This window comes from Lepisosteus platostomus, chromosome 11, assembly GCF_059453375.1.
Source record: "Lepisosteus platostomus isolate fLepPlt1 chromosome 11, fLepPlt1.hap1, whole genome shotgun sequence".
Classification (NCBI taxonomy): Eukaryota; Metazoa; Chordata; class Actinopteri; order Semionotiformes; family Lepisosteidae; genus Lepisosteus; species Lepisosteus platostomus.
The window spans coordinates 32,459,461-32,484,209 of NC_142621.1; the positions used below are offsets into that span (position 1 = coordinate 32,459,461).

At 50.4% G+C, this 24,749-nt stretch overlaps 1 protein-coding gene across 5 annotated transcripts in view; it reads left to right on the forward strand.

The window, feature by feature from the left end:
- Positions 1–24,749, forward strand: part of rgl1 (ral guanine nucleotide dissociation stimulator-like 1) — a 49,678-nt gene that overhangs the window by 3,535 nt on the left and 21,394 nt on the right. The window contains exon 1 of one of the 5 annotated variants that reach the window (XM_088599203.1): positions 6,066–6,304. The exons of 2 other annotated variants lie outside the window; for them this stretch is intronic. In XM_088599203.1, coding sequence (XP_088455329.1) covers positions 6,245–6,304 — 60 coding nt within the window. In that variant the 5' untranslated portion in view covers positions 6,066–6,244. Of the gene's footprint in view, positions 1–6,065; positions 6,305–12,271; positions 13,362–24,749 lie in introns of those variants that run through there. 2 more of the 5 variants (XM_088599200.1, XM_088599201.1) reach the window with 2 other exon arrangements.

A 24,749-nucleotide genomic window follows, 5' to 3' on the forward strand; every position in this document is an offset into this window, starting at 1 on the left:
TTTCATGTTAAAGTATGCACTCTGAGATCGGCTCATATGTACAACGCATGCAATTCTTCTCTCCTGGAATATGTTTCACTTGCAGACATGCGCGGAGTATCACTGTGCACAGAAGGAGCTGGAGTCCAGCTGTGGGGCTACACAAGGTGACACAGAATCAGTCACCAATACAGTGCAACTGTGGCACTGCTCTGTACATGCCAGTGAGTCCCAGTGTGCATGGCAGGATTAATATAAAACATAAGGTCTTTAGTTTACAGTTTAATGAATCTTAATGAAGCTGGCTCAGAGTTTCTCTCTCCTGAGCAGGAGTGGGCCCAGCTGAGCGAAGTCAGTGGATTGGCACCAGCACCGAGTCTGCCCAGGGCAGCGTTAGGAACATATTTTACAGGCGTCTCCATAAGAGCGGGAACCCCCTCCCCATCCTCCACTGGGTGGAAAAGTCACTGGTACCCAGTGAAGGGATCTGAGCGCTGGGGCAGTATGGTCAAAAAAAAGAGTGTGAGTCAGTGACCTACATGTAGCTGCTCCCCCTGAGGTTATTACTGGGCTAACCTTCTAACAGGGAGTCACAGCAGCTGAGGTCAGAGGTCAGAAAGGCAGGAATGGACAAGAATCCCTGAATACTTCCCAAGAATGAAACTGCAAGCGTGGGTGAACTTAGATGTCAGCAGTATAGTAACCACTGAGAACTCCCCCTCACTATCTGCATCTTCAATTCTCCCCCACTCTGCTCTGACAGTGCTTAGATACACCCCCAGCCCCAAGCAGTAACACTACAGTAGGTGCACTCCTCACACCCCATGTCTGCCCTGTGATACTCCCAGGTGTCCAGCACCAGCAAGGGAGGATCTGTGGTGTCTGTGCTGATGAGAGGACACAGCCTGATGTCGGAGTGCTGTGGGAGCTCACCTCCTGTCCACAGGAGAGAGTGGGGGCAGGACCCGCAGGGCAGAGGGGCGATGGTTCGATCTGAGCAGGCTCGTTCTCTGATGTGATGCCCTCCTTTAAACTCTGAGCTCTTCTCCTCAGGGAGGCAGCTTCTGGACAGTGTCAGGGTCATCCGGGGGTCAGGGGGTGGGGAGTGGGATGAGTGCCGTCGAGTCTGTGTCGACTCATGGCGACCCTATGGATGGTTCCCTTCGTCACTATCCATAGAGTTTTCATGGCAAGACATGGAAGTAGATCGCCAGGCCTTTCTTCTGCGCAGATAGTGCGAGTGTTGTTGCCATTGTCACGGAAACACGATCCTCCGCCACCAACACCACCCCATACTGCTGCTGCCCAGTATGGGTTATGAGAGAACCCTGCGCCCAATGAGGGACACGAACCCACTACCCTGAGATTATGAGTCTCATGCTCTACCAATAGAGCTAGTGGGGGCTCCAGGGGTCAGGACCCCTCCCTAACTAAGCACAGCAACAGTTACGGCCACACACTTTAGCATGTCTCTCTTCCAATACTACAAACTCAAATTCAGTTGTTTCCACAGAGCTTCACAGCATGCCCAGTGAAACACAGTGTTGCCAGAGCAATAACAAATGAGCAAAAACAACCCCAAATGTTTTAGATTCTGTGCTGCCACGCTGCTCCCAGCTGTGACTCCCAGTTCCTGGATGGTGGTCAAACAGGATTCATTCATTTGTCCTTTTTTCTCTTTCCTCACTGGCGAGAGGAAGTTCTTACTGTGGGAGACAGGCAGACATCCTTCAGCACTGGGCACCTGGTACATGGAGAAGATTTAAAAAGAGGGAAACATGTCATTGTCCAAAAACCCTGCTTTTATGTGGACCGGAAATTAGTCAGACACAGGACACAGGGATTACTGGGACTAGTGGAGCAAAGCATACTGAGGACTCCACAATTGTTTGCTACTTCCCTGTTGCAGTGAGAACATTATTATTCTATTATTCTTCATCTATATGGCAGATTTTTTTTTATCCAGACTCATGTTATACCCATTTATACAGCTGGGCATTTGACTGAAGCACTCCCAGGGAAGTAGGGAGGTACCTCGCTGAAGGTCACCAGCTGTGCCACACCTGGGATTCGAACCCACAGCCCCGACCTTTGTTCCACACGGCTCTCTCCTAAGCCTCTGCCTGGAGGAGTCACCCCACACTCCCTGGGGCAGAGCCTCGCTGGACGACTCGCTGGAGAGCTTGTTTTGCCCAGGGCTGGCATGCCCTGCCGCTGACATGCCCCGCGCTGCAGCATGGTGATCCTGGCACAAGGCTGGCACTCCTTCTGCCGGCGCCCGCTGCCCACACGGCGAGACGCGGGCGCGGGGGGCGAGGGCGGGCAGCGTACAGCCCCAGATCAGGCTGGCACTGATGTCGTCGGGCCGGCACTGCAGGGGTGGTGAAAAAAATGCCTTCATATACATTGCTGATCAAAAAACCAGAATCAAAGGCATTTGTTAATGTTGAAGCAAACAGGTGATTTCCCACCATTTATTCCCATTACTCCAGCAATCCAAACTAGTGGTTATGTGTGAGCAATCACATTTGTCAATCTTATTCCTACACACAAACGGTACATCACAGTGACAAAGGCAGCAGCAATTGCAGGAATCACCCAGCCTGTCCACCAACTTGCGTTGTTTTGGTTTGTAGATACAAATGTGCCCAACTGGGGCAGGTGGGGCAGAGGCGATGGGGCAGCGAAGCTTTCGAATGACCCCACTCCCTCACCCCCTCCCAGTAGCTGGTCGTGGGACCTGCCCCTGTCTGGGCACTGTGTGAGAGGGAGCCAGCATGAGCAAGTGGGCACTCATCACTGATTGCAAACTGAGACGAGACCGGACTGTGCCTCCCTTTGGAGGGTGGCGAACACGGGTTCGAGCAGCTCTTGCACTTTAAAGTCCACTTCTTTCTGGCCTGTGAGGGGAGGCTCGATGGAGGCCCACAGCCCACATGGAAGAGAAGTTTCAAAGCCTGAAAAACACTTGCAAACGTTTTGATGGGCATTTCACCTCACCCTGTGCTCTTCTGTGTTTACATTTCGAACCCCGATTGACATACCCCGGTAGAATTCAAATATATTTCAATCTCCATCCATCTTCAGCTTGCCTGTGCTGCTGCTGAGGGTTGGGATATGTACTGTATGTGCCAGGCCGTCTTTTAAAAAATAGTGTTTATGACATTTTCTTTTAAAAATATACTTTCAAGATATGTTTATCAATTTCCTTCCCTCTGGCAATCGAGAATATGATGACATCACTCTGCGAACGTTATTGTGTTCTTTTAAACAATAGAGGAAAAGACACTGTCTTCCCAGGACACGCTTCCTGCTGGGGGAGGTTTTGTTCAGGAACCGATGTTTCCAGTGTCATAACTGCGAAGGTTTTTCTTAAATAGAACAAAAGACAGAATTTCCTCTATTTGCAGATTCAAAGATAAGCTTTAATGAAAATAAGGAAACAATTCTCCTCCATGTAAATAGTTTACACGGGTATAAGCAAGTAAAAATTTTATGTCGCTTTAAAACTTTAGAGCTGTAGGACTGACAGTTCAGTTTAATCATTCACAGTAATGGCTGTTTTCAGAATGATGCCTTGAATGTATGTGATCACCCTGCAGCTCACAGCTGTCAGCCCCACTGAAGCTCAGCAGTGTGAGCCTGGTCAGTACCTGGATGGGAGACCTCCTGGGAAAGCTAAGGTTGTTGCTGGAAGAGGTGTTAGTGGAACAAGCAGGGGGTGCTCACCCTGTGGTCTATGTTGGACCTGATTCCCCAGGTCCTGACTCTCTGTGGTCATTAAAAATCCCAGGGTGTTTCTCGAAAAGAGTAGGGGTGTACCCCTGGTGTCCTGGCCAAATTTCCCATTGGCCCTTACCAATCATGGCCTCCTAGTAATCCCCATCTGTGAAATGGCTTCATCACTCTATAGATAACTGATAGCTGGTGTGTGGTGAGAGTACTCGTGCATTATGGCTGCCGTCGCATCATCCAGGTGGATGCTGCACATTGGTGGAGGTGGAGTCCCCATTACCTGTAAAGTGCTTTGAGCGGAGTGTCCAGAAAAGCGCTATATAAGTGTAAGCAATTAAGTGGGCATAATGACGCATTCCACTGTGCAGGTCCATCTTGAAAAGCAATTGACCGATGCCCAGTAAGAGCTGGCGCGATGTCAGCATCTTTGCTGGGCTCATCGAGAGGAGCTGAAGCGAGGCTCGCCAGTGCGGCACGCTCATGAGGACCACCTGGCCGACTCGACACGTCTACCGTTTCTTATCGTTATCCTTTGTTCTCTTCCAGCAACTCAGACTCTGCAATTTATCCATCAATCAGCTTTGCCACAGACTTCGTTTTTTTTTTTTTAATTGAAGGAAAGTTTCGAACGTGTAGCGGTCCAAGCGGCGCTTTTCGAACAGCTGCTGTCGGCTGGCCAGCGGGACGACCGAACCCCAGTCTCGTCCGCTCGGGAGCGGGTCGGGCGGCCCCGACAGCCTCGCCTCGCCCTCGACAGCTCGTTCCGTTTTACAGGCAGTACAGTACAGAGACCTTTGGCACCGGCCGCCACCCCACTTCCCAGGAACAGAGCAACTGATCTATCGCGCAAATTACGCGTCTTATCTGTCTCGGTCAATACAGTTCAGTAGCGTACAGTATTTCATTCAAGAAGACAATATACTGTAGATCATATGGGACGCAGTTCAGATGAAAAACGCTTCTTCCAGTGAATCACAGTTGGTTTTGTTTCAATGCCGTGTTTTTCGCAAAATGTGCTCCGCAGTAAACCGTAACTCGTTTTCTACAGCCAATTTAATATCATATATACACAGGGACATTACTTAAATCGCTGAATTTCTCCTTCCGGCGCTTGTATCAACGCCAGCTGGTTTAGGGGTTTATAAGATACCACAGCTCATGGCCGAAGTGGTTGCTAGTTTGCGCTAGTTATCCTGGCAAAGTCTCTACCTTCCTCTTCTTGAGATCCTATCGTACTGGTAATTATTGTCCTTTACATTTATTTAATAAACTTTTCTATTGAAGATTTTGTAGTATTTTGTTTTCTGAATGAAAGACGGAGGAAGACCACGTTTTAAGTTTTCTTTTCACGAGAAGCTTATTTGACTTGAAAGAAAAATGCTTCGAAATCATTGTCACTATATTTCGATCCGTGCTGTTGGTTCTCATCTAATCAAGTTTCACTCCATCCATTTTCTTCTCTCTTCTCTCTCATCGCGGAGGAGCTAGAGCCTCTCCCAGCAAGCCACGGACAGAAGACAGGGTACACCCTGGGGTGTACACGCCAGCCCATCGCAGGGCAGGGACATACAGTACACTCGCACTCACCCCTGGGCGCAGAAGCCCATTAACCTTCCTGTATGTCATTGGACTGTGGGAGGACCCCAGAGCACCCGGAGAAAACCCACAGGGAGAACATGCAAACTCCACACGGATAGCATCCCTAAATTAAACCCAGGGCACCAGCAGTGTTGATACAGCAATGCTGACCACGGCGCCACCATTCCACCCCAATTTTCAATCGATTCCACCGCTTATAGCCAAGGTTAGTTTCCCAATATAGTGTTGCTGATATTGCGCTATTGTCCTAGGTCAGAGTGCTGGTCATTCATAGAGGGTGATGTAACTTATTAGCAATTATTACCATCAGGTTAAGTAAGGTTAGAACACTAGGGATTAATAATGTTAATATATTAACCTTGACCACCAACACGGGCATACCTGTAACTGAGTTAAGATGAAGGAGAAGAGTTTTTTGTAAGTAAGCATTTTTTTTACATTAGAGAGCAGCTGATTTTACTCCTATCTTAGCTAATTGGTGGACATCTGTGTCAGCCTCCTATTTAAAGATTTTTAGTTAGACCAAATGTATTAATGAAGCTTTATATCAAACACGCATACAATGTGGTTGTTACAGTATAAATAACCTTCAGAAAATATACATAAGAGGTTTATTAACACATGCAGACTTGCTGTATATCGCTTTAGAAACCCGATGTATCTTGTTTATTAAACATCCTTTCAAGATGTTTGTCAAGTAGATGTTTTAAAAGAGGGGTGTCAGGTGGGGTGTTACCCAGAATGCAACAGGGGTACGGGGTCTGTGGGATTTTGTCCAAATTCCGTTTGCACCACTGGTGCCGTGATGGGCTCCCCTGGGAATCTCTAGTCGTTTTAAAGGGATTTCAAAATCCATTTCTGAAAGGACCTACATACATGTCGCAGACTGTCCTGTCAGTCGATGGAGTAACGATTTGGCACGGTTTCCTTGATGACTTCAAAAACAAACGCGAACGGGAAAAAAACTTTCAAAAGCGTGATTCGCACAAAGGTAAGAATGTGAGTTTTACTAGCGTTGTTTTTAGATATGTTCTAACGGGCTACGCAGTAAAATCGTTTTAATCAATTGTACATCTAGATGACAATCCCGTGTCTATATAAGTAACAGGTGGAAGAGGGTGCAGTGTGTGTATTATGGTACTTGGAATATTAGCTCTGCTTTATTCATTGTAAATAAGTGCTTGAAAGGAGTTACTCTGTAACCAGAGATGTAGTGGCTTTCAGGAACTCATTCTTGTATATTTAAACACAATTCTCAGGACGTTTTGAGCATCACACTAATTATCCGAGTTGCTCTTTGTTGTTTGTAATTACAGTTCGCGCCTTGAGAGGTAGTGGTGTTTGTGGTGTTTTACTGTACTTCTCCCCAACAACATCTTGGTTAACCGCACTTTGTGACCTCCTTTATGAAAAATGACCGTGGGGGAGGACTTCCCGCAGAATTTCCACACTCTTTACAGAGAGTTTATCTCGCTCTCTGTGGGTCTGATGCAACTTCACGGCCCGTCAAGAACTCCTTGTAAACATCCGAGATGGTGTACCGTGGCATTCCCACACAGCCTCGGCGAAACCCCCGGGAACCTCGGCAAATGCGAGTTTAAGCCATTTAAGACATCACCAACACACCAATCAATCCGCCATAAAACCGCCGCGTTCCTACAGCACCTCCCGTGTGTGCCGAACATCGCTCTCACCACAACCGATTTAAGAGAACACAACACTTGAACCGATAAAGGACTCGCAACCTAATCGCAAGATCGGTAAAATCACTCGTGCTTTTAAAAGGGGATGATTTGGAGCGAGACGCTTCGAGTGTCCAGGAAGAGAACTGCTTGGGAGGGGGGGGGTCAGTCTCGCAGAACAGCAGGGCTCTAAGGAACCGTCCAAACTGAGCCCAAATGCGTGACGTCACGATGCGGTCAGAGGTTGCGCAGGCCTGCGATGACGTATTCACCTTTCGAGTTTCATTATACGGTCGAAGCAGTGGAGTGTACGAGGGCTTGTCCGGTATGAAAGCCGGCGGTCCGGTCGTTATACCTGCAGAAAAGACTATTTTAAAATGTCACACCACAGTGTCCTTAACTGAGTGGCCTGTGTGCGCACTAGACACACCGAAGGAGCCCGCCGCTCATGGCTCATTTCTGAGTTAAAGCAAATGTTTAAGAAGTCAAGCATAAATATTTTTCAGCGGATCAGAAACACACTTCTTGTGTTTAGTTCATCTTGAGAGAGCGCTCTTCTATGTGCCAGTTAACAAACGTGTTGCTGAAATACTGTACGTGAGGGAGCGCGGGGCTCTGCTGACATTTGTTTCCTAACACGGGCTGAGATTCGGCTTAATGAGTAGCAAAGTCTCCCTGGTGTTTTTAATGACAGGATGCGGAGTTTTTTTTTTTCCTCTCTGCGTGTGCGTGTTTCTGGTCTGCGCTGCTGGCGGAGTGCAGCCAGCTGTGTAAACCGGCCCAGACCGCGGGGCAGGATCGCTGTGTCAGCAGGCTGTGGCTGCGGGGAGAGACGAAAACACGCCGGGAGAGAGGAGAGAAAAAACAACAAGGAGAAACAGCAAAGAGAGAAATCGCGAGCCGAGGGAGGGGGATGAAAGGAACAGAATACTTGAAACCTTGTTGTTGAATCCGAGGGAGGGGAGAAGGGATGTGGGAGAGAACAAGGTTTACCGTAAGGCAAGGAGAGGGAGGACACAGTCGGAGACGAGGGGGTGAAAAATGACTCGGCATCAACAGTGAAAGAGGACTCGAGATACAAGCGCATGGGGAAGTATATTAAAAACCGAGACCAGGAAGCCCCTCTTAATACAAAGGGAGGCGGGGGTATGGAACAAGCTGCCCAGCTATGTCTTTGAAGCAGATACCCTGGTTTCTTTCACGAAACAGCTGGATAAGATCCTTGGATCAATTAGCTGCTGGGCTTCAGACAGGCTAGATTGGCCAAAGTTCCCCCCTAAATTATGTTCTTAGGAAGTTAAGAGAGCTGGGCAGAAAGATGCAAAAAAGATTACTTTTTTAACTACTCAGTCACTCCTGAATATTGCTTTTAGCCTTGGAATGAGCTGGGCAGTTGTGCAGCTCCAGTGTCTCAGTCACTTGCTGTGCCTCCTGTCCTGTTCCTGTGTGAGAGCATCTCCAGGGTTCTCCTATGCCTCAGTTCATGTTGTTCGCTGGGCTTAAATACAACACTGCCTCGCTAGATATTTCAGAAATACAACCGCTTTTCTGTCAGCTCTGCTCAAAGAGGACGGACTGAATCTGCTGTCGCACAGTGCCCATCGACAGATCTGTGCTCAGAAGCCTACGCAACACCATAAGTCTTCCCCCTTCACTTCCTGTTGCTTAGCTTGACAGCCCAGTTAGTAATGTGTGAGGATGGGTTTGATATATGGGCCTACTCATTTGTGAGGGTTTTGTTTCTAACAGTTTATTGGACTTAATAAAGACTTTTATAGCAAAGTAGCTCTTAACAAGTTAGCGGAAAGACTGCACTCTGCATTCCTCTATAGACTGCATGAAGAAATCAAGGACTACCTGGGGCACTAACTAATCCTGGAATAGTGTGGGTGAGGTTGCATATGGTGATGGTCAGTGATTAACTTAACTGGCTGGGCAATTAGTAAGGACTGCGTGCTGCTGGGCAGTCCAGTATTTCCGATTGGAGTGAGAGGTCTAACATCTGTATCTCTGCTGTGGCTGTTCATTGACTTTAGCACAGGAAGTCCAGTTCTGGGACAGTGCATTTTGTACCATTTATACAAAATGATTGTTAAAGCTTTGATAAATGCAGTTAGGCCATTTTTGTTTTTAAAATGTTCAACAGGTAAGTAAAGATAATTTATGCACATCAAAGGCGGTAAGATCAATAAAGAAAATATATCGATGTCTTGCTAATACTTTAATTGAGGGATTGCAAATGAATTACAAGTGCACAGTAACCAACCTTTTTGCACTGCATCATAGTTTTTCCTTTACTAAGACCTTGAAATTCTATGTTAAAGCACATACCTGATCGTTAATCAAACCAGTTCAAAAACGTTGTCCATATAGTTCTCTGCTTTGGTTCCCATCCTCAGTTACATCAGACGCTGTTGGTATTAATTTTATTCTTGTAAGACATTGCAAGTAGTAGATAAGGTGATGAATAACACCCCCTTTGTTAGGACAACTTCTAAATCTCTTTGGCTTTGCATATTTGATTTCTTATTAAAACACTTTGTGCAATTAGGTCATTAGGATTGGAGGTGTAATACAAATCAGCCTCTGAACTTTGAGGACAGGAGTTGCTGTAGTTATCTGAACTCTTAGAAAGTCGTGTCTTGTGGTAGCCCCCAAAATGAAATGAAATCGAGGCGCAGCCCTGTTCTCATGATTCCTCAATCTGTGAGTCTGTGTCTCTCTGGACCAGTCTCCTCACACTGTCCCCTGCAGGGCTGAAGGAGGCTGAGTCAACTGCGATCTCACAGCTAGACCTGAGCTCCTTTCACCTGGCTGGGCCTGGCCTCAGAGGCCATGGCCAGTGGTCGTGTGTGTGTTTGTGTGTTTGAGAGTGTACGTACTGTATTCTGGCTGGATGGCCAGCCTGTCGTAGTGTTATCGAAGCCCAAGTGCATTGCAATGAAGGCGAGTGCGTGGTTGTTTTTGACTCTGTGGTAGGGTGAAGTGTAAGTTGTTTGTGCGTTGTGTGTCGGAGTGCCGCCTGGTTCCAGCTGAGCACCCCTGAACAGAGCCGTTTCACACAGGCCTGCCCTTACAGCTGCATGTTCCCCCGCCCGCTGCTCGCCCGCCTCGCCCCCCTGTGGAGACGCAGAAACCTTAAACCGGGACAGCTCCCCAAAATCAGCTGCCTTTTAAACCCACAAGCCTAGATTCCTGTACCTGGGTTCACAGAGAGCCACAGAATGACAGACGCCCATGTCTCACACACTAGTGTTCAGAAGCAACCATGTGCAGAGAGGAGAGGGAACAGATCTGTTCTTTATTAAAGTATAATACAGATATCATGAAGAAGTTTTTGATGGTAGTGGCAGCCATTTCCTCACACTGAAAATACTGCAAAGCTCCGCCAGAGAATAGTTGAACCACTCTCCCGGTTTTGGGAAAACTGGAGTTGCAAGTCTTTCGGGAGTGTAGGAATGATATAGGAATAAAAAGAAACCGTGAGAGACTCGGAGAAAATGGACTAAAGCCACCATAAGAGCATTGATCAGGCAACAGACACACCTGTACAAAGGTCCTACTAAAAGGAAGCCATAATGTTGAGAGATCTGTATCTGTTGTGGGTCATAAATGAAGATGGTTGATGGGAAAGATGTCAGGGATTTTGCTGAGGAAGAATGACCTCTGTTATTCTCCATGCATGTGATACTTGAATGGTACTGTACACACACGGACAGATATCCGGATGTGGAATTAGCATTAACCTGCAGTACCAGTGAAGCAGGGCCAAAGTGCAGCCCGTTTCCCCTTAGCTGTTGTTTAACAAGGAGCCCATAAATCTGTAACTGCCCTCGCAGAACATCGCTGACTCGGAGAGCTGTACAGTTGACGGTCACACAGAAAACCGCGAAGCGTTTGTGTAAATGAAGAGGCTCCAGCCAGGCAGTTAGGAGGTTTTCTGATTTGCTCTCTAATGTAGACGTGTCCTCTTCATTATTTCTCTGAACTTGCTTTCTGCTGAACTTCACCGCCCACTCAGTGTGTGAGACATTGCTAAGATGCACCGAGTCAGTGAAATGTTTTTTTCTCATTTTGTAGAAGGTGCTCTCTGTATTAAAAACCTGAATGTAGAGAACCTGCTCCTTGTTGTGCCTGGAGCTTGTGTGTTCTATTTTGTTGCATTTAAAGAAGTGTTTTTAACTTAACTGGCAGTGCAATAGGGCAGAATCAAAACTAGCCGCATCTTTGTAACAGTTCCTAATAGTATTGCTGTTTCTCTAGATAACTAGAGATGTCTTAGTCTTAAGTAATACTTCCACAATAGTTTGGTAAACGCCTAGCTGGGTGCCCTGATGTTTTACGTTGTAGCATTTCAGCTCTAGAGTCCTGGGTTCAATTTTGGCTTTGTGCACTGTCTGTGTGGAGTCTGCATGTTCTTCCGGAGGTCTGTGTGGGTTTTCTGGCTACACAGGTGGCAGAAAGGTGCAGTGTGTTCTAAACAGGAAGCAGAACTTCAGAGCTGCAGAGGAAGCTTATGAGAAAGAGTTGGGTGTAAATGTTGACGTATTATTTACATCTTCTATCCACTGTAGGGAAGCAATGATAAAGGTCATGAAAATGTTCTGATATATAGTTAATGGGTGAATAAAAACCTAGCACGATGTTTATCGTTGTTTAATTAGGGTCGTGTCCAAAATAGGAAGGAAATAACATTGTTATTCAGTTCTTTAATTGTATGGTAGATGAATTAGTTAATTAAGCTAGTAAAGGTTGACAAATCTATTAGCTGATTTTTTAATTTAATTTTTTTTCTGTTGGGTTTTTAGGAAGATATTGAGTTTACACTTAAAACTGAAGACAAGTTGCACAATCGATTAGTCAGCACTCTGCAGGAAACGGCAGGAGAATAAAGGAATTCTCCACAAACCCCCTTCTGGGCTTCATGTGCAAGTCCTAATCAACTACAAACCAGTTCTTATCTCAAACTGACACTTTAGCTTGATTGCACAATTGGACCAGCTTGCCTTCTAATAACGCACAGCACAGGCAGCGCTCCTTTATTCCCTGTCAGCTGATCATTGCCAGCTCTTCTTGGGGCTCACTGGGTCAAGAAGAGTTTTGAGCGGTTGGTCTGCAGACCCGCTCCCAGCCAGAGGAGCCCACAGGACGATCCTGTCCTCCCCGGAGCGCTCAGCCTCCGCGCTCACAGCCAGCCTGCTGGGACGCTGGGAGGGGCGGGTCTGCCTCTCTCTCTCCACCCCCCCTGCACTGGCAGCTCTGAGAGAGAGAGACAACAGTGTTTATCCCAGGTCTGTGGCAGAGGCAGGACTGCGAGAGGGCGCTCAGCAGGCTCCGCTCGGGAACGCACACCCACTCAGAGGGAGAGCTGGGGGGGGGGCGGCAGACGGAGAGGAATAATTACGGGACAGCCCTCCAGAGACTTCACTGCTCAGCCTGGAGGGAGAAGGGAACCCCTCAGCAGCACGGCCGTAGGCAACGCTGAAACCAGAGCAGACTGCGAGAGGAGAGACTGGGAGAGACCACTGGGTGGGGGGGGGGGAACTGGGACTGAGGTCCTGAGGACAGCCAGCAGAGCTCCTCGGGTTGGAAAGAGCCAGTGAGCATTAGGGGTTCCAGCCAGACTAGCCAGGGTCCGCATCCGGATCAGCCACCAGCAACTGGAGGCAGGTGGACACTGCCTCTGGGAACACCGGCTGGGCAGACTGGGTACAGCCCACTGCAGACCAGCACGCCACAGGGGGGCAGAGATTGGCCGGATTGGGACTCCTGACCCGCACAGAGTGGAGTACAGGTCCAGAGGATCACCCAGGGGACAGAGCGCCGCCTAGCTCGTCGCACCTGCAGGCGCTGGAATCTGCACTCGGAGCTCCGACTGGGATCGGCACGGAGCCGGAGACTGGCCCCCAGCACTGGCACGGCTAGCTCCCAGACGCTCTCGTCTTCTTTCCTCCTGACGAACGGGCTCCGTAGGAGTGTGGAGGAGCAGTTGCATCCGGAGAGGAGAGGGGATATCTCACGGGGATCATGTGCCCAAAGAAAAGCTCGGCGCAGAGCGAAGAGGTTACATTTTGAAGGCAGAAGATTACTGATTTTTTCCCTGCCTGCCGCCGACGACATCCCAGTCTGGAACATGCCCGGTCTGCCGGGAGAGGGGAGAGTGCAGAGTCAGTGAGACTCCCTGCCTGGATGCCTGCCTCCCCCCGGCGCCCGATGATCTCTCACTACCCCCTGGCCTCGCTGCTGTCCTGGCCCCCTGGCACCCCTGAGGCCCCCAGTCTGGGGCTGGAGCTGCTGGGGGAGGATGGCGGGGTGTCTCTGCAGAGGTACCAGCCCCGCTCCCCAGACAGCACCCCGCGACACTGGGTCAGTGAGTCCCGCCCGTCGCAGGGCAAGGAATTCTGCCCACTTTGCTTTCTTTCTCCCGTGCCGTTGGCTCGCGATCTAGCTGCCTCTGAATGTGCTGGTCTGTCTGTCTCTGGCTTGATTGGCGTGACTGCTTGGTCTTGACCGTGAATCGGAGGGGCTGTCCTGGTGTTCCCAGGTGCTGAAAGGCACTGTTCTGTTGTAAAGATTTCTCCATCACTGATCAGCAGACAGTTTGCACCAGCCTTGAGCTTTTCAGTTCTCTGCATTGTGGGGTGTTTAGGACCCTGTAGTTGAGCTGAGTCGCTGACAACCTGCAAGCGTACGACACAGATACAGAGAGGGCAAGAATGAGTTCTGTTCATTTGGTACACAGTTGGCGACAACATTGTCCAAATGTAGTGATGAAATGTTTGAAGTAACTGTTTAGATTAGAGTCTATCTCATTCACTATCATGCCATTTGATTGTCAATTTGCTCTTGTTTCGTTCTGCACACAAATTAAGCCACTGCACTGGGAGATTAAAGGGACAATAATATCTAATCACTATTTAATTTCAGTATTGTGCAAATTTGAGGATTGAGTGTTTGAAGCTACAGATCACATAGACTAAGATATGAGGTATATGAACCACATATATTAACCCATAACCGGATGGCTTTCAAAGAGAGGAAGAGAGATCTCGGCAGCTCGTCTGGGCCTCGATCAGCCGCCTCCTGTGTTGTTCAGCCTGTGGCAGAGCTTGGAGTTAGTGGTCAGCTGGCCACACAGGGTTAATCTTGCTGGCTGGTGGCTGCAGTCTGTTTGGACAAGCTGTGGCTGTGGTGAGAGCATGCCAGGAAGGAAGGCGTTCAGTGGGAATCGAGTGCACTGTTCCTCCCCTGAACTGTGGCTGTCAGCACTTCTGGGCAGAGAAGCCTCACTGTGTCACGAGGAAGGCTGACCCCACATTCCCCAGCTCTGAAAACTGCCTGTAACTGCAGATCAGGTTGTTATGACTGTACTGTAGCTGTATTACATGGTTTCGAGTACTGTTCTGCAGCATGTTCAGTAGCTCGGAGCCCTGGTGCCGTTCAGAAGGGTGTTCAGTAGCTCGAAGGCCCGGTGCCGTTCAGAAGGGTGTTCAGTAGCTCGGAGCCCCGGTGCCGTTCAGAAGGGTGTTCAGTAGCTCGGAGCCCCGGTGTCGTTCAGAAGGGTGTTCAGTAGCTCCGAGCCCTGGTGTCGTTCAGAAGGGTGTTCAGTAGCTCAGAGCCCTGGTGTCGTTCAGAAGGGTGTTCAGTAGCTCAGAGCCCAGGTGCCGTTCTGTGGGGTGTTCAGTAGCTCGGAGCCCCGGTGCCGTTCAGAAGGGTGTTCAGTCGTTTAGTGCCAGAGAACCAGACTTTTTATTGTTCAGTAGATCAGTTCCGATTGTGTTGAGTGTTGCTGGGGTTAAGAAGCCTGGGCCTCGGGGACTGCGTGAGGGCTGCTGTGTCGAAGGTGGAGTCTGAGCTGGGTGGCGGTGTGTCGTGTGCGTCTGTGTGCACTCGCTGGCTGCTGGCTGTCCCTGACACACAGGCCTGCTTTCCGGCTATTGTACCAGCCGGGGATCAGCCAGGACATTTTTCATTCCCTACTGACTGTATGCCCCTCCAACAGGGAGTCGGGGATTACAGGGATGGAGTGCTCCATTGTTCAGGCGCTGTGCACTCCGCACAGCGTGTGAGAGATCTCGGCCAGCTGCTGTCCTGCTGTCCTGCTAGGCAGGCCATGAGCACACTAACATTTCTCTAGATCTCCTCAATGTTCACTGAATTCAGCTTGATGGCAATAATTCTTTGATTTGCCAGGGTGTCTTTGGCAACAGCCTCATGAAATATTTGGGAAACTATGAGATAAGTTAAACCATTTTGTTTCAGTTGGACAGCCCTGTGCATTCTCTTGTAAAAAAGAATCGCATGTGACAAAGGTGTGAGGTACTTGTTTTGCAGACTGGGTGCCAATCAGATGATTAATAAAGAAATGTGCAGTGAGGTTCAATATTGTCATGACTAATGAAATAAGACTCAAAACATGACACATTGACTCATCACAGTATGGGGGGCGATGTGAATATCAATACATGTACTACGTCGTGTACAGATGGCGTATCGTGTTGTACCGATGCTCAAGGCAAAAGGTTTTCCGATTGTGGGATATCGGCACTGAGGGTCTGTCTTGTGTCCTGTAAGTGTGTGTTTCAGGGAGCAGTTTAGGGATTCGGTGTCTCTGTTATTCTGTCCAGGGCTGTTTGTGTACTGAAGGCAGCAGACAGTTTGCATTCCGCTGAGATTATTGGTGCTGATTTCACACATTCTACAGCTGTGGCAGCGTGTTCTGCTCGGAGTGTCTCGTTCCCTGTTCTGCGGTTTTCCTCAGGTTAATGCCTGGACCCACTGTGGTGTGAGCCACTTCTGAGCTCCCTGCTCCTCCCTAGACTTCGCAAACCACAAAAACAGCACAACCTCGCGACGCGAGAAGGAGACAGCAAGATGGGTCTTTCAGGTTACCTTGAACACAAACTCGGACTCGCAGAGAACCCTGGAGGTGAAGAGGGGTGTAAAAACACTGCAGGCAGTGGACCGCTGGGGCAGTGAGCGCAGCAGAGGTCACGTAAAGTTTGTTCCCACCCCCAAAATGGGCCGCATTGAATGGAAGAAATTCTACAATCCTTTGCTTTTCTGTGAGAGTCGCGCTGCTCTTTCTGAGTCCAGTCTGGGGAAGGTCTTCACTGTGACACCACTGTCAGCCCTATATCAGATCTGTCCAAGCTCCACACTACAATGCAGACAGGCCCATTTTATTGAATGCATGCATTTGCACGAGGGGGAAAGGTCTCTTTCCGTTGCATTTAATCCATTGGAGGATGGTTTAACCTTAAAATGTCTTGGGGATGGCCTGCAGCGAAGCCTGAGACCTGTTTACTGTAGAACCCCAGCAGCACGTGTGAGTGATGAGTAGTCGAGCTTTACTGCTGTCACACGGATGGCGAAGGTTGCCGGTAGTCAGCAGGAACGCGCTGGCGAAGGCCGTCGTTTCTCTGGCCTGTCTGTGAGTGAGGGCTGAGGCCTGCTTTGAGGAGGGGCGGCTCGCTGGGCATCGCAGACCGACCTGGGTGTCGTTGAATGGAGGCAGGCGTTGGGAGAGAGGGAGGCAGGGCTCCTCGTTCTCTACAGAGAGGCAGCGCTGCTGTCCTGGCTTTTATGGATTAGACGCCGGCGAGCTGGTTTAAGGAGCGTAATCTGATTTCCTCAGTTTATAGGGTTTAGCTGGAGGGGTATTAAAGGGGATGGCAGTTTTGTGTACAAAAGCATTGCTCTGGCACTCGCTGTGCTGTTTTTACCCGACGGTGAAGTTCTAAGTGCCTCCCGAAGCCTGGCCCATCTGAGGATGCTGTCGGATGTCCTGGGGGTCTGTGAACTGACCCTCTGCTGCCTCAATGCCTTGCGATGACCCAACCCAATCGGCAGCCTCTGTAGAACGGAACCAGCTCCAGCGACAGACCCCCGGCAGCAGAGAGTGCTTGGTGCTCCTTGAGCTGTCACCCAGCGGTGTGTCTGCGTGTGTCTGCGTGTGTCTGCGTGTGTCTGCGTGTGTCTGCGTGTGTCTGCGTGTGTCTGCGTGTGTCTGCGTGTGTCTGCGTGTGTCTGCGTGTGTCTGCGTGTGTCTGCGTGTGTCTGCGGTAAAACATCAACTTGCACACCCACAGCACAAACACTTCATCTCCTCATGGGGATCCCCAAGAACGAATCGGAGACAGCCTTCATGCTGAAGTGGGGTCACCACAAGTCCCTGCTCATGTATCCCCCAGAATGCCTCTGTTCTGTATTAGTCCAGTGACCGATTGTAACCGGCCATTGGTGCATACGTGCTTTTGATCCATTCCGGCTTCATTACGCGGAAGACTCTGTCGGGAGAGGCTGGAGTCCTGAGTTCCCGGAGAGTGGAACTTCCTTCGGCTTGGTTTTCGAACCTGCAGCAGTTTGTGAGCCTCCAAGCAGCGGGAGCCTGCTCCGTTTTCGCAAGAGGGCCGGATTAGGAATCTCTCCCTGGCCGTGTGAGAAGAAATGCCCATTGTAAACAAGCTGCCGCCCACCTCCATGCCTCGCCGTGATCCCAGTCATGTGTCGGGTCTTACTGAGGGCTGGCGGAGGGGGCGCAGGGGGCCGCTGGAGAGGGGAGGGAGCGGGGCACACTCTTGGCAGCACAGCAGGCAGTCGGGAACGTGAGGGAAGAGTCTGTCCCGGTCGGAGAGCTAATCTCCTCGGAGCATATGGAGGACGGGGGGGGCTGTCTGTGAGCGGAGCGCTGGGGTTCGGTAGCTCATTTGAGGCGATTCCAGCTGCCAGACAGGCCGTGCCCCCAGAGACACCGCGCTGGGGTCAGGAGACCCCTTTGTAAGGGGTCCTGTGGGCACAAGGGACAAAACAGTCGTTTACGGCAGTATCCTCGTCAGCTGGAGGGCAGCGTTTTCCCTTTCTTTATATTTCTGAGTTCGAGCAGTACGTCGTGGTGAAACCCTTGGGCTGCTTTAAGCTCGGGGCTCTAAATCCTGTTCCCGATGTCACTCCTCGAAAACACACTGAGATATATCCCATTACTTTTCATTTGTTGTCTGAGGCGTCGAGATAAGAGCGCTCAAGGTCCAGTGACCAGCCTGCTGCAGACGTTTGAAGAGTAATTCCCCCAGTCGCGAGCAGCGCTGCTCGGAGCCATCAGCAGAGCCCTTATCTGAGCTGCGGTCTGCTTTGTCTCAGGGGTACCGATTTAGAATGACTGAACAGACAATCGTTCATGCAGACAATACAAGGAAAAGCAGAGGTCACGTAAAGTTTGCTTCCCGCCCCAAAATGGGCAGCATTGAACGGAAGAAATTCCACAATCCTTTGCTTTTCTGTGAGAGTCGCGCTGCTCTTCCAGAGTCCAGTCTGGGGAAGGTCTTCACTGTGACACCACTGTCAGCCCTATATCAGATCTGTCCGAGCTCCACACTGCAATGCAGACAGGCCCATTTTATTGAATGCATGCATTTGCAGGAGGGGCAAAGGTCTCTTTCGTTTGCATTTAATCCATTGGAGGATGGTTTAACCTTAAAATGTCTTGGGGATGGCCTGCAGCGAAGCCTGAGACCTGTTTACTGTAGGACCCCAGCAGCACGTGTCCCAGCTGCTGCAGGTCCTGGAGTGCCCCTCCCAGGAATCCGGGACAAGGTGCGGGAACGCTGGGGCCGGACGCTTGCGGAGTGTCGGAATGGCAGGAATGCGTGGCGCGGAACGGGATTGTGACGGGAAGAGAGCGGCGCTGGGGGGAATTTGGGCTGCCGAGGGGGATTCTGCATTCCCTGTGCCCACAGGAATCGTGTGCGCTTCTGGAATGGTGGGGCTGTGGAATTTGTGGAATGCTCCGTTGATGGAGTGGGTGTGTTTCGAGATGGGGGGGTGGGTATAGGTGCACCAGCCCAGGAACCCAGAAATTGCACATGTTCACACCAATACAGCAGCCTGGGGGGTTTATCTGAGGAGTCACACTCTGAAACAATACAAACTATTCTGGTTGTATTAATGGCTTTGTAGAAAAACTGGCCTGTTCAGTCCAAGCTCACTGACACAGCCCGGATTCACAGCTGTTAATGGGGGATTCAGTTATCTTTCAGTGTACACTGTGGCCCAGGCACTGCTATTATCTAGACGTGCTGTTCTTTATAGTCTGGCCATTAAGCTGATATTATGCAGTACAGTGCATTGCTTGTGTTTCTCCAGTAAACCTGTACTTCCCAGCAGGCTGAAGTCATTACGGTAATCCGGTAAGCAGTAGCTGTTTCTGTGCTCTTGCGAAAGGATTATCAGCAAGTTTGAAATAATTATCCTTCATTTAAAAAGCCTGTTGAGACAAATGGTCTCAGACAAAAGATAGCGTCGACTGGGGCAGCCTGGGAACGCTAACAGGGAGGTTTCCAAAGATGATTTCACTAAAGCCATCTCCTGCCTTTCTGAAAGAAATTGTGCAAGTTTAATAGCGCTACGCCAGTGTGGAGGAATAGAGGCTTTGGAGGAGTAACTCCTACAAAGGGAAAGGGCTTGGGGAGAAATTTGATGTTTTGCAAGCACTTTTTCTTCATTTTGAAAAATGCGTTAAAAGAATAATCAAGCTCCTAAAATACAAAATGGCCCTTCCCGCAGTGTTCCCACCTTGTGGCTCGATCTGGACAGGTGTCTTGGGATTGGAGGCCTCTAAGGACAGTTGCAGCCGTCAGTGGTTTGGTGGACCAGTAGGTGGCGCTGTTTCTTCAGGTTTAGACTTTTTCCATCAATACCCATGTGTGGTGACAAGAAGTGCCGCCCTATCGATGGGACACTAAACTGTCTGCTTGCTCAATAACGACCTGCCCCACGGCGTAATTTGAAAGAGACGAGACCCTGGTGTGGGGGCTAAATTCGACCCCAGGGCTGTACACGCTGGTCTCGTTTGAATCTCCTCTGCCTCCACCTCAACTCTCCACCTGACCGGCGCTGTGGAGGGGCTCCCGATCCTGCACGCGGTGGGATGTCTCTTCTATTCGGAAAGCTCTTTGGGATCCATTGGGATGAGAAGTGCCACAGAAATGCAGGGAATTTCTCCTCCTGTCACTGGCCCCCGGGTTCCGTCACGCGCAGCGTGTGAGCTCTCGGCTGTGTGGATTGTGCTCTTTGAGCCCCTGGGTGAGCAGTCAGAACGCTGACACCAGCTCTCTCCCCTGAGCCAGCAGCGCTGCGCGCGCCGTGTGTGTGGTGTCACAGGGAACAGGAAAGCACTTCCAGCATGTACTTTCAGTCGTGCCTGTTAACAGTGCAGAATAAGAGTCGGGTTTGTTTTTGTATCAGTTGTAGCAATATCTAACCCAGGGCGGAGCGGTGGCTCTGTGGCTAAGGATCTGCGCCTGTGGCTGGAAGGTTTGCCAGTTCAAATCCCGCAGCCGGCAGAGGAGTCCTGCCCCGTTGGGCCCCTGAGCAAGACCCTTAATCCCACCTGCTCCAGGGGCACTGTACAATGGCTGACCCTGCACTCTGACCCCAAGCTTCTCTCCCTGTCTGTGTGCCTCATGGAGAGCAAGCTGGGGTATGCAAAAAGACAAATTCCTAACGCAAGAAATTGTATAGGGCTAATAAAGTCAATGAAGTGATAAAGTAAACTGCCCTCATGAGAGTTAAACACCAGAAATTTGCTCAGGAACCTTTCTAGGGTTTACCATGCATTTACCATTCCTGTCTAGTGTTTTTACCATGGTGGAGCACAGCCTGCCTTCAGCAGAGCACCACGGTCCAGACCCGTCTGTGCTCCGCCCAGCTGACCCTACAGCCCCACCTTTCACTCACTCGCTCAGTAGATGCTGACACGGGCCAGCACGTCGTGTGAACCTGAGCCCGTTATTTCGGTGCTGTGGTCACTGTGGCACGTGCAGCGCTTAGCAAGAGGGCGGCTGCTGCCCTCTTGTGGACTCCTCCTTCTTTGCACAGGCAGTGGTGCGGGGCCGGACCAACAATCCAACTCCATTCAAGGGGCTTCATTACAGACTGGGCAAAGCACGGCGATTAATTACCGATGCCACGGGTGAATAAGGGCTACAGAGGAGAGAGAAAAAGAAGAAAGAACACGTGTAAAATGGAGCAATCGGCAGGGCTGAGAAATAAGAACAGCTGTGTCTGCTGATTGTCTGACCTCTCATTGAGGCCAGTAATAATAATAATAATAATAATTGCTTACACTAATATAGCGCTTTTCTGGACACTCCACTCAAAGCGCTTTACAGGTAATGGGGTAATTCCTTCTACCACCACCAATGTGCAGCATCCACCTAGATGATGCGACGGCAGCCATAGTGCGCCAGAACGCTCACCACACACTAGGTATCAGTGGGGAGGAGAGCAGAGTAATGTAGCCAATTCATAGAGGGGGACTATTAGGAGGTAAGGGCCAATGGGAAATTTGGCTAGGATTCCCAGGGTTACACCCCTACTCTTTTCGACAGACACCCTGGGATTTTTACGTCTCATCCGAAGGATGACGCCTGTTTACAGTATAGTGTCCCCGTCACTATACTGGGGCATTAGGACCCACATGGACCGTAGGGTGAGCGCCCCCTGCTGGCCCCACTAACACCTCTTCCAGCAGCAACCCTAGTTTTTTCCAGGAGGTCTCCCATCCAGGTACTGACCAGGCTCACACCTGCTTAGCTTCAGTGGGTTACCAGTTGTGAGTTGCAGGGTGATATGGCATCCTTAGCAAACACTCACATAACCAGCCTGATGTGCAGACACTCCAGCCACACACAGGTCAACAGGGTAATTAAGTCTTTACTCCAGGGCAGTTCTCTGTGTGTTCTCTGACAGTGACCCCGGTGTAGCTCGCCTGTATGAATGTGAGTGTTTCTGGCTGGTACTGTAACACTGAAGACCTTGGGATCTCTTGGGCTGTCTGCTAGCCTGCCATCCTAGATCTCTGTTCACTTTGCTGACCCAGTTGGGCTGCAACTGGTTTTTCAGCTCCAGAGCCATCCTTTCATTGGGTACCTGAGCAGCTCCTATAGCGTCCTATTCATACATTCTCCCACCCAGCCCACTCCTTAACTCCTACTCCGATCGGACAGATGGATATGGAAATCTTTCCTGAAGAGGTCTGGAGGTGGAGGTCTGCTCTCCATAAGCAGCTGTGAGGGGGAGAGTGTGGAAGAGTGTGGAGAACTTCCTGGAAGTTGCGTTTACAGGATTTGGATTCTGTGTAAAGAGGCTGGATTTTACTCCGCAACGAAAATATATCCCATTTATCCCTCGTGCCGCGCAGTAGCGGAGGGTTTTTGCCCGCGCTGTGGCCCAGGCCGGCGGACAGCGAGCAGCGCAGCTCGCTCGGGGGATGGAGACAGGATGTGGAATATTTCCTGGAATGTGTCCGTCACAGCAGCAGCGCAATAACAGACTCAGTGTTCCCCTCCGCTCGGCACTCGTTCGCGTCTTCCGGAGCGTGTTGCGCAATCCGGCGCGTGCTCGGCGGTTTGGAAACTTGGGGAGGCGGGACCGGAGTCCGGTTGTGAACTGGGGGACGCAGGAGTGAGCGAGGGGGGGGGGGTCTCCGGCAGATCTGTCGCTCTCGGCAGGGGCTGGGGGGGGGGGGGGGTCGTGCTCTGGCGTCGCAGACGCTGCTCGGAGCGCTCACTCGGAGCTGGACTTACAACCTGAGTTTCCTACGGGACCCCCACGTCGGCAGCAAGGAAGCCTTTGTGAAAAGTAGCCTCGAGCCCTGGGGGCTCCAGGAGAGCTCTGGCAGTGCACCGCAGAGTTCATAGTGGAGCCGTTTCGTTTTTCAGAAGAGGCTTCAAACTGTTAATATCTCCCAGTGCAGTCAGAGCATAACCAAGGTGTATTGTTAGCAGCTCAAATATGGTGGTCCCTCTCTCCTTAGGGTTGGGTCATCACAGTAATGAGATGCACGAATATGGAAGTACTGGATCTTCTTGAGGCGCCTGGGTGTTTTTTTATATATATATAGTTCTCTTCAGATGAACGTTTTCCAGGTCGTGGGATTTATTTAGGATTTAGTTAGGAGGTAAACTCTCTTCATCTCTGGGTGGATGAATTAATGGCTCGGTCGTTGGTCTGTTGATAAGCGGATTGGTCAGTTAGTTGGGTAGCAGGTTGGTTGGGTGGCGCTTTGGTTAGAGGACTTGTCAGGAGGGTGCTGGTGTGTTGTCTGGTAGCGTCTCGGGTGATATACACCTTAAGGTTACAAACGAGAGGAGCCCATTCGACACGTTTAGCTGTCCAGGCCTCTCATCCAGGCTTCCCTTCAAAAGAAGTGGAAGCCAGGGTATTGGCAGGGAATGTTTAACTCTCACAAGGGCAGTGTTTGCACAACATGGCAGGGTAACCCTTGTTCCATACCCCCACAACCCTTATGGTAAAGTAATGCCTCCTGTTTTGGGTTTTAAATGCCCTGCCACGTAGTTGCCACTTGTGTCCCCAGTTGTCTGCCACTGCTCATTCTGAAGAACTTCTCTGGGTGGACTGTGTCAGTGACTTGTATCATGTGCAGTCTTCTCTGTTCAAGGCTGAAGAGATTCAGTTCCTTCAGCTTGTCAGGTGCCGCCATTCCTGCAGTTGTCCTTTGTGCGGTAGGTCTGAGTCAACCGGAGTTCCTTTTCCGGAAGGGGGAGCAGAGGAAAGGTTCCTGCGGTACCTGGAGCAATGGGATGAGCCTCTTGGCAACATCCGACATCTCCTGCTGTCTTGGGAGTGGACGCTCTCCGCAGGGCGCGCTCGGATTGCCAGGCCAGCGGTACACTCTGCCGTGCGCCGCACACCTGTGCTGTGTCTGATTTCAGTGCCAGCAGACAGTGAGGGGATGCCAGAGCTGTCATTACTCAGAGGGAGCTCACTGTCTGCCTCGCCGGGGCTCCGGAGTTGCACAACAGTAATTATGTGCAGGAAAAGTCTTGTTTTCAGGGATCTGTCTTGTTCATCCCCTGTCTGAAGAGTCTGAAATGTGTGCTCACTTCGTGTGTCACAGCATGCTAAGTACTAAGTACAGTATAGGTGTGGGGTAGCAATGAGGGAGAAACTTGCCAGTTAAAACTTACAAACTCCCGAATAGGACTTGAGTAAGTATTGTGTAGCATGAAAAAGCTCCACTGCAGTTTCCTCTAATGCAGGGCCCTCAAGGACACCTTATTAAGGAGGTCTCGTTCAGTGTGGTACATGGCCACATCTGGGCCACAGCTGTCTTCATTGTTTCAGGCGGGCCCACTGTAGCCTTATAATAACTGTTTAAAGAGCCTGTGGCTTCTTGTTTTCAGCCTTTTTTGAAATCTTGCAATGGAGGGTCATCCATGATTAGTGTGACAAGTTTCTTTAAATATAATCGCGTAGTGATCGCTAACGGGATCACCCGGTGAGCTTGTCGTGCGGTCAGCGGTTGTAGCGATGGCCCGTGAATCGGGCTGCGCCAGCCAGGCGGGACTGCAGCGCTGTCCTGCCTGTGACTCGGCTGGCGTGCGCAGTGTGATGACATCAGTCCCCCAACCCCTAGGGGGCAGCAGTTCCCAGAGGGCTGCCAGGAGTCGTGACCTCTCCCATCACATGCTCCTGCTTCCCAGGCCTCGGCTGCTCGGGGCGGGGAGAGGGGTAGGGGGGGAGGTTGGCGGCTCACCTCTGTCACCATGGCGATGGAGCGCCCGGACCACGACGTCAAGGCCGGCCTGAGAAAGGGAACGAGCTCCAGATGTGCGGAGCGGGGCTGCCCTGCAAGTGGCAGCCCTCCCTCCGGGATGCGCTTATATTGCACTCGGCTCTGTTTATTTACTAAAGGAATTACCGCAAGCCCGTCTGCCGGGTGCGTAAGAGCTG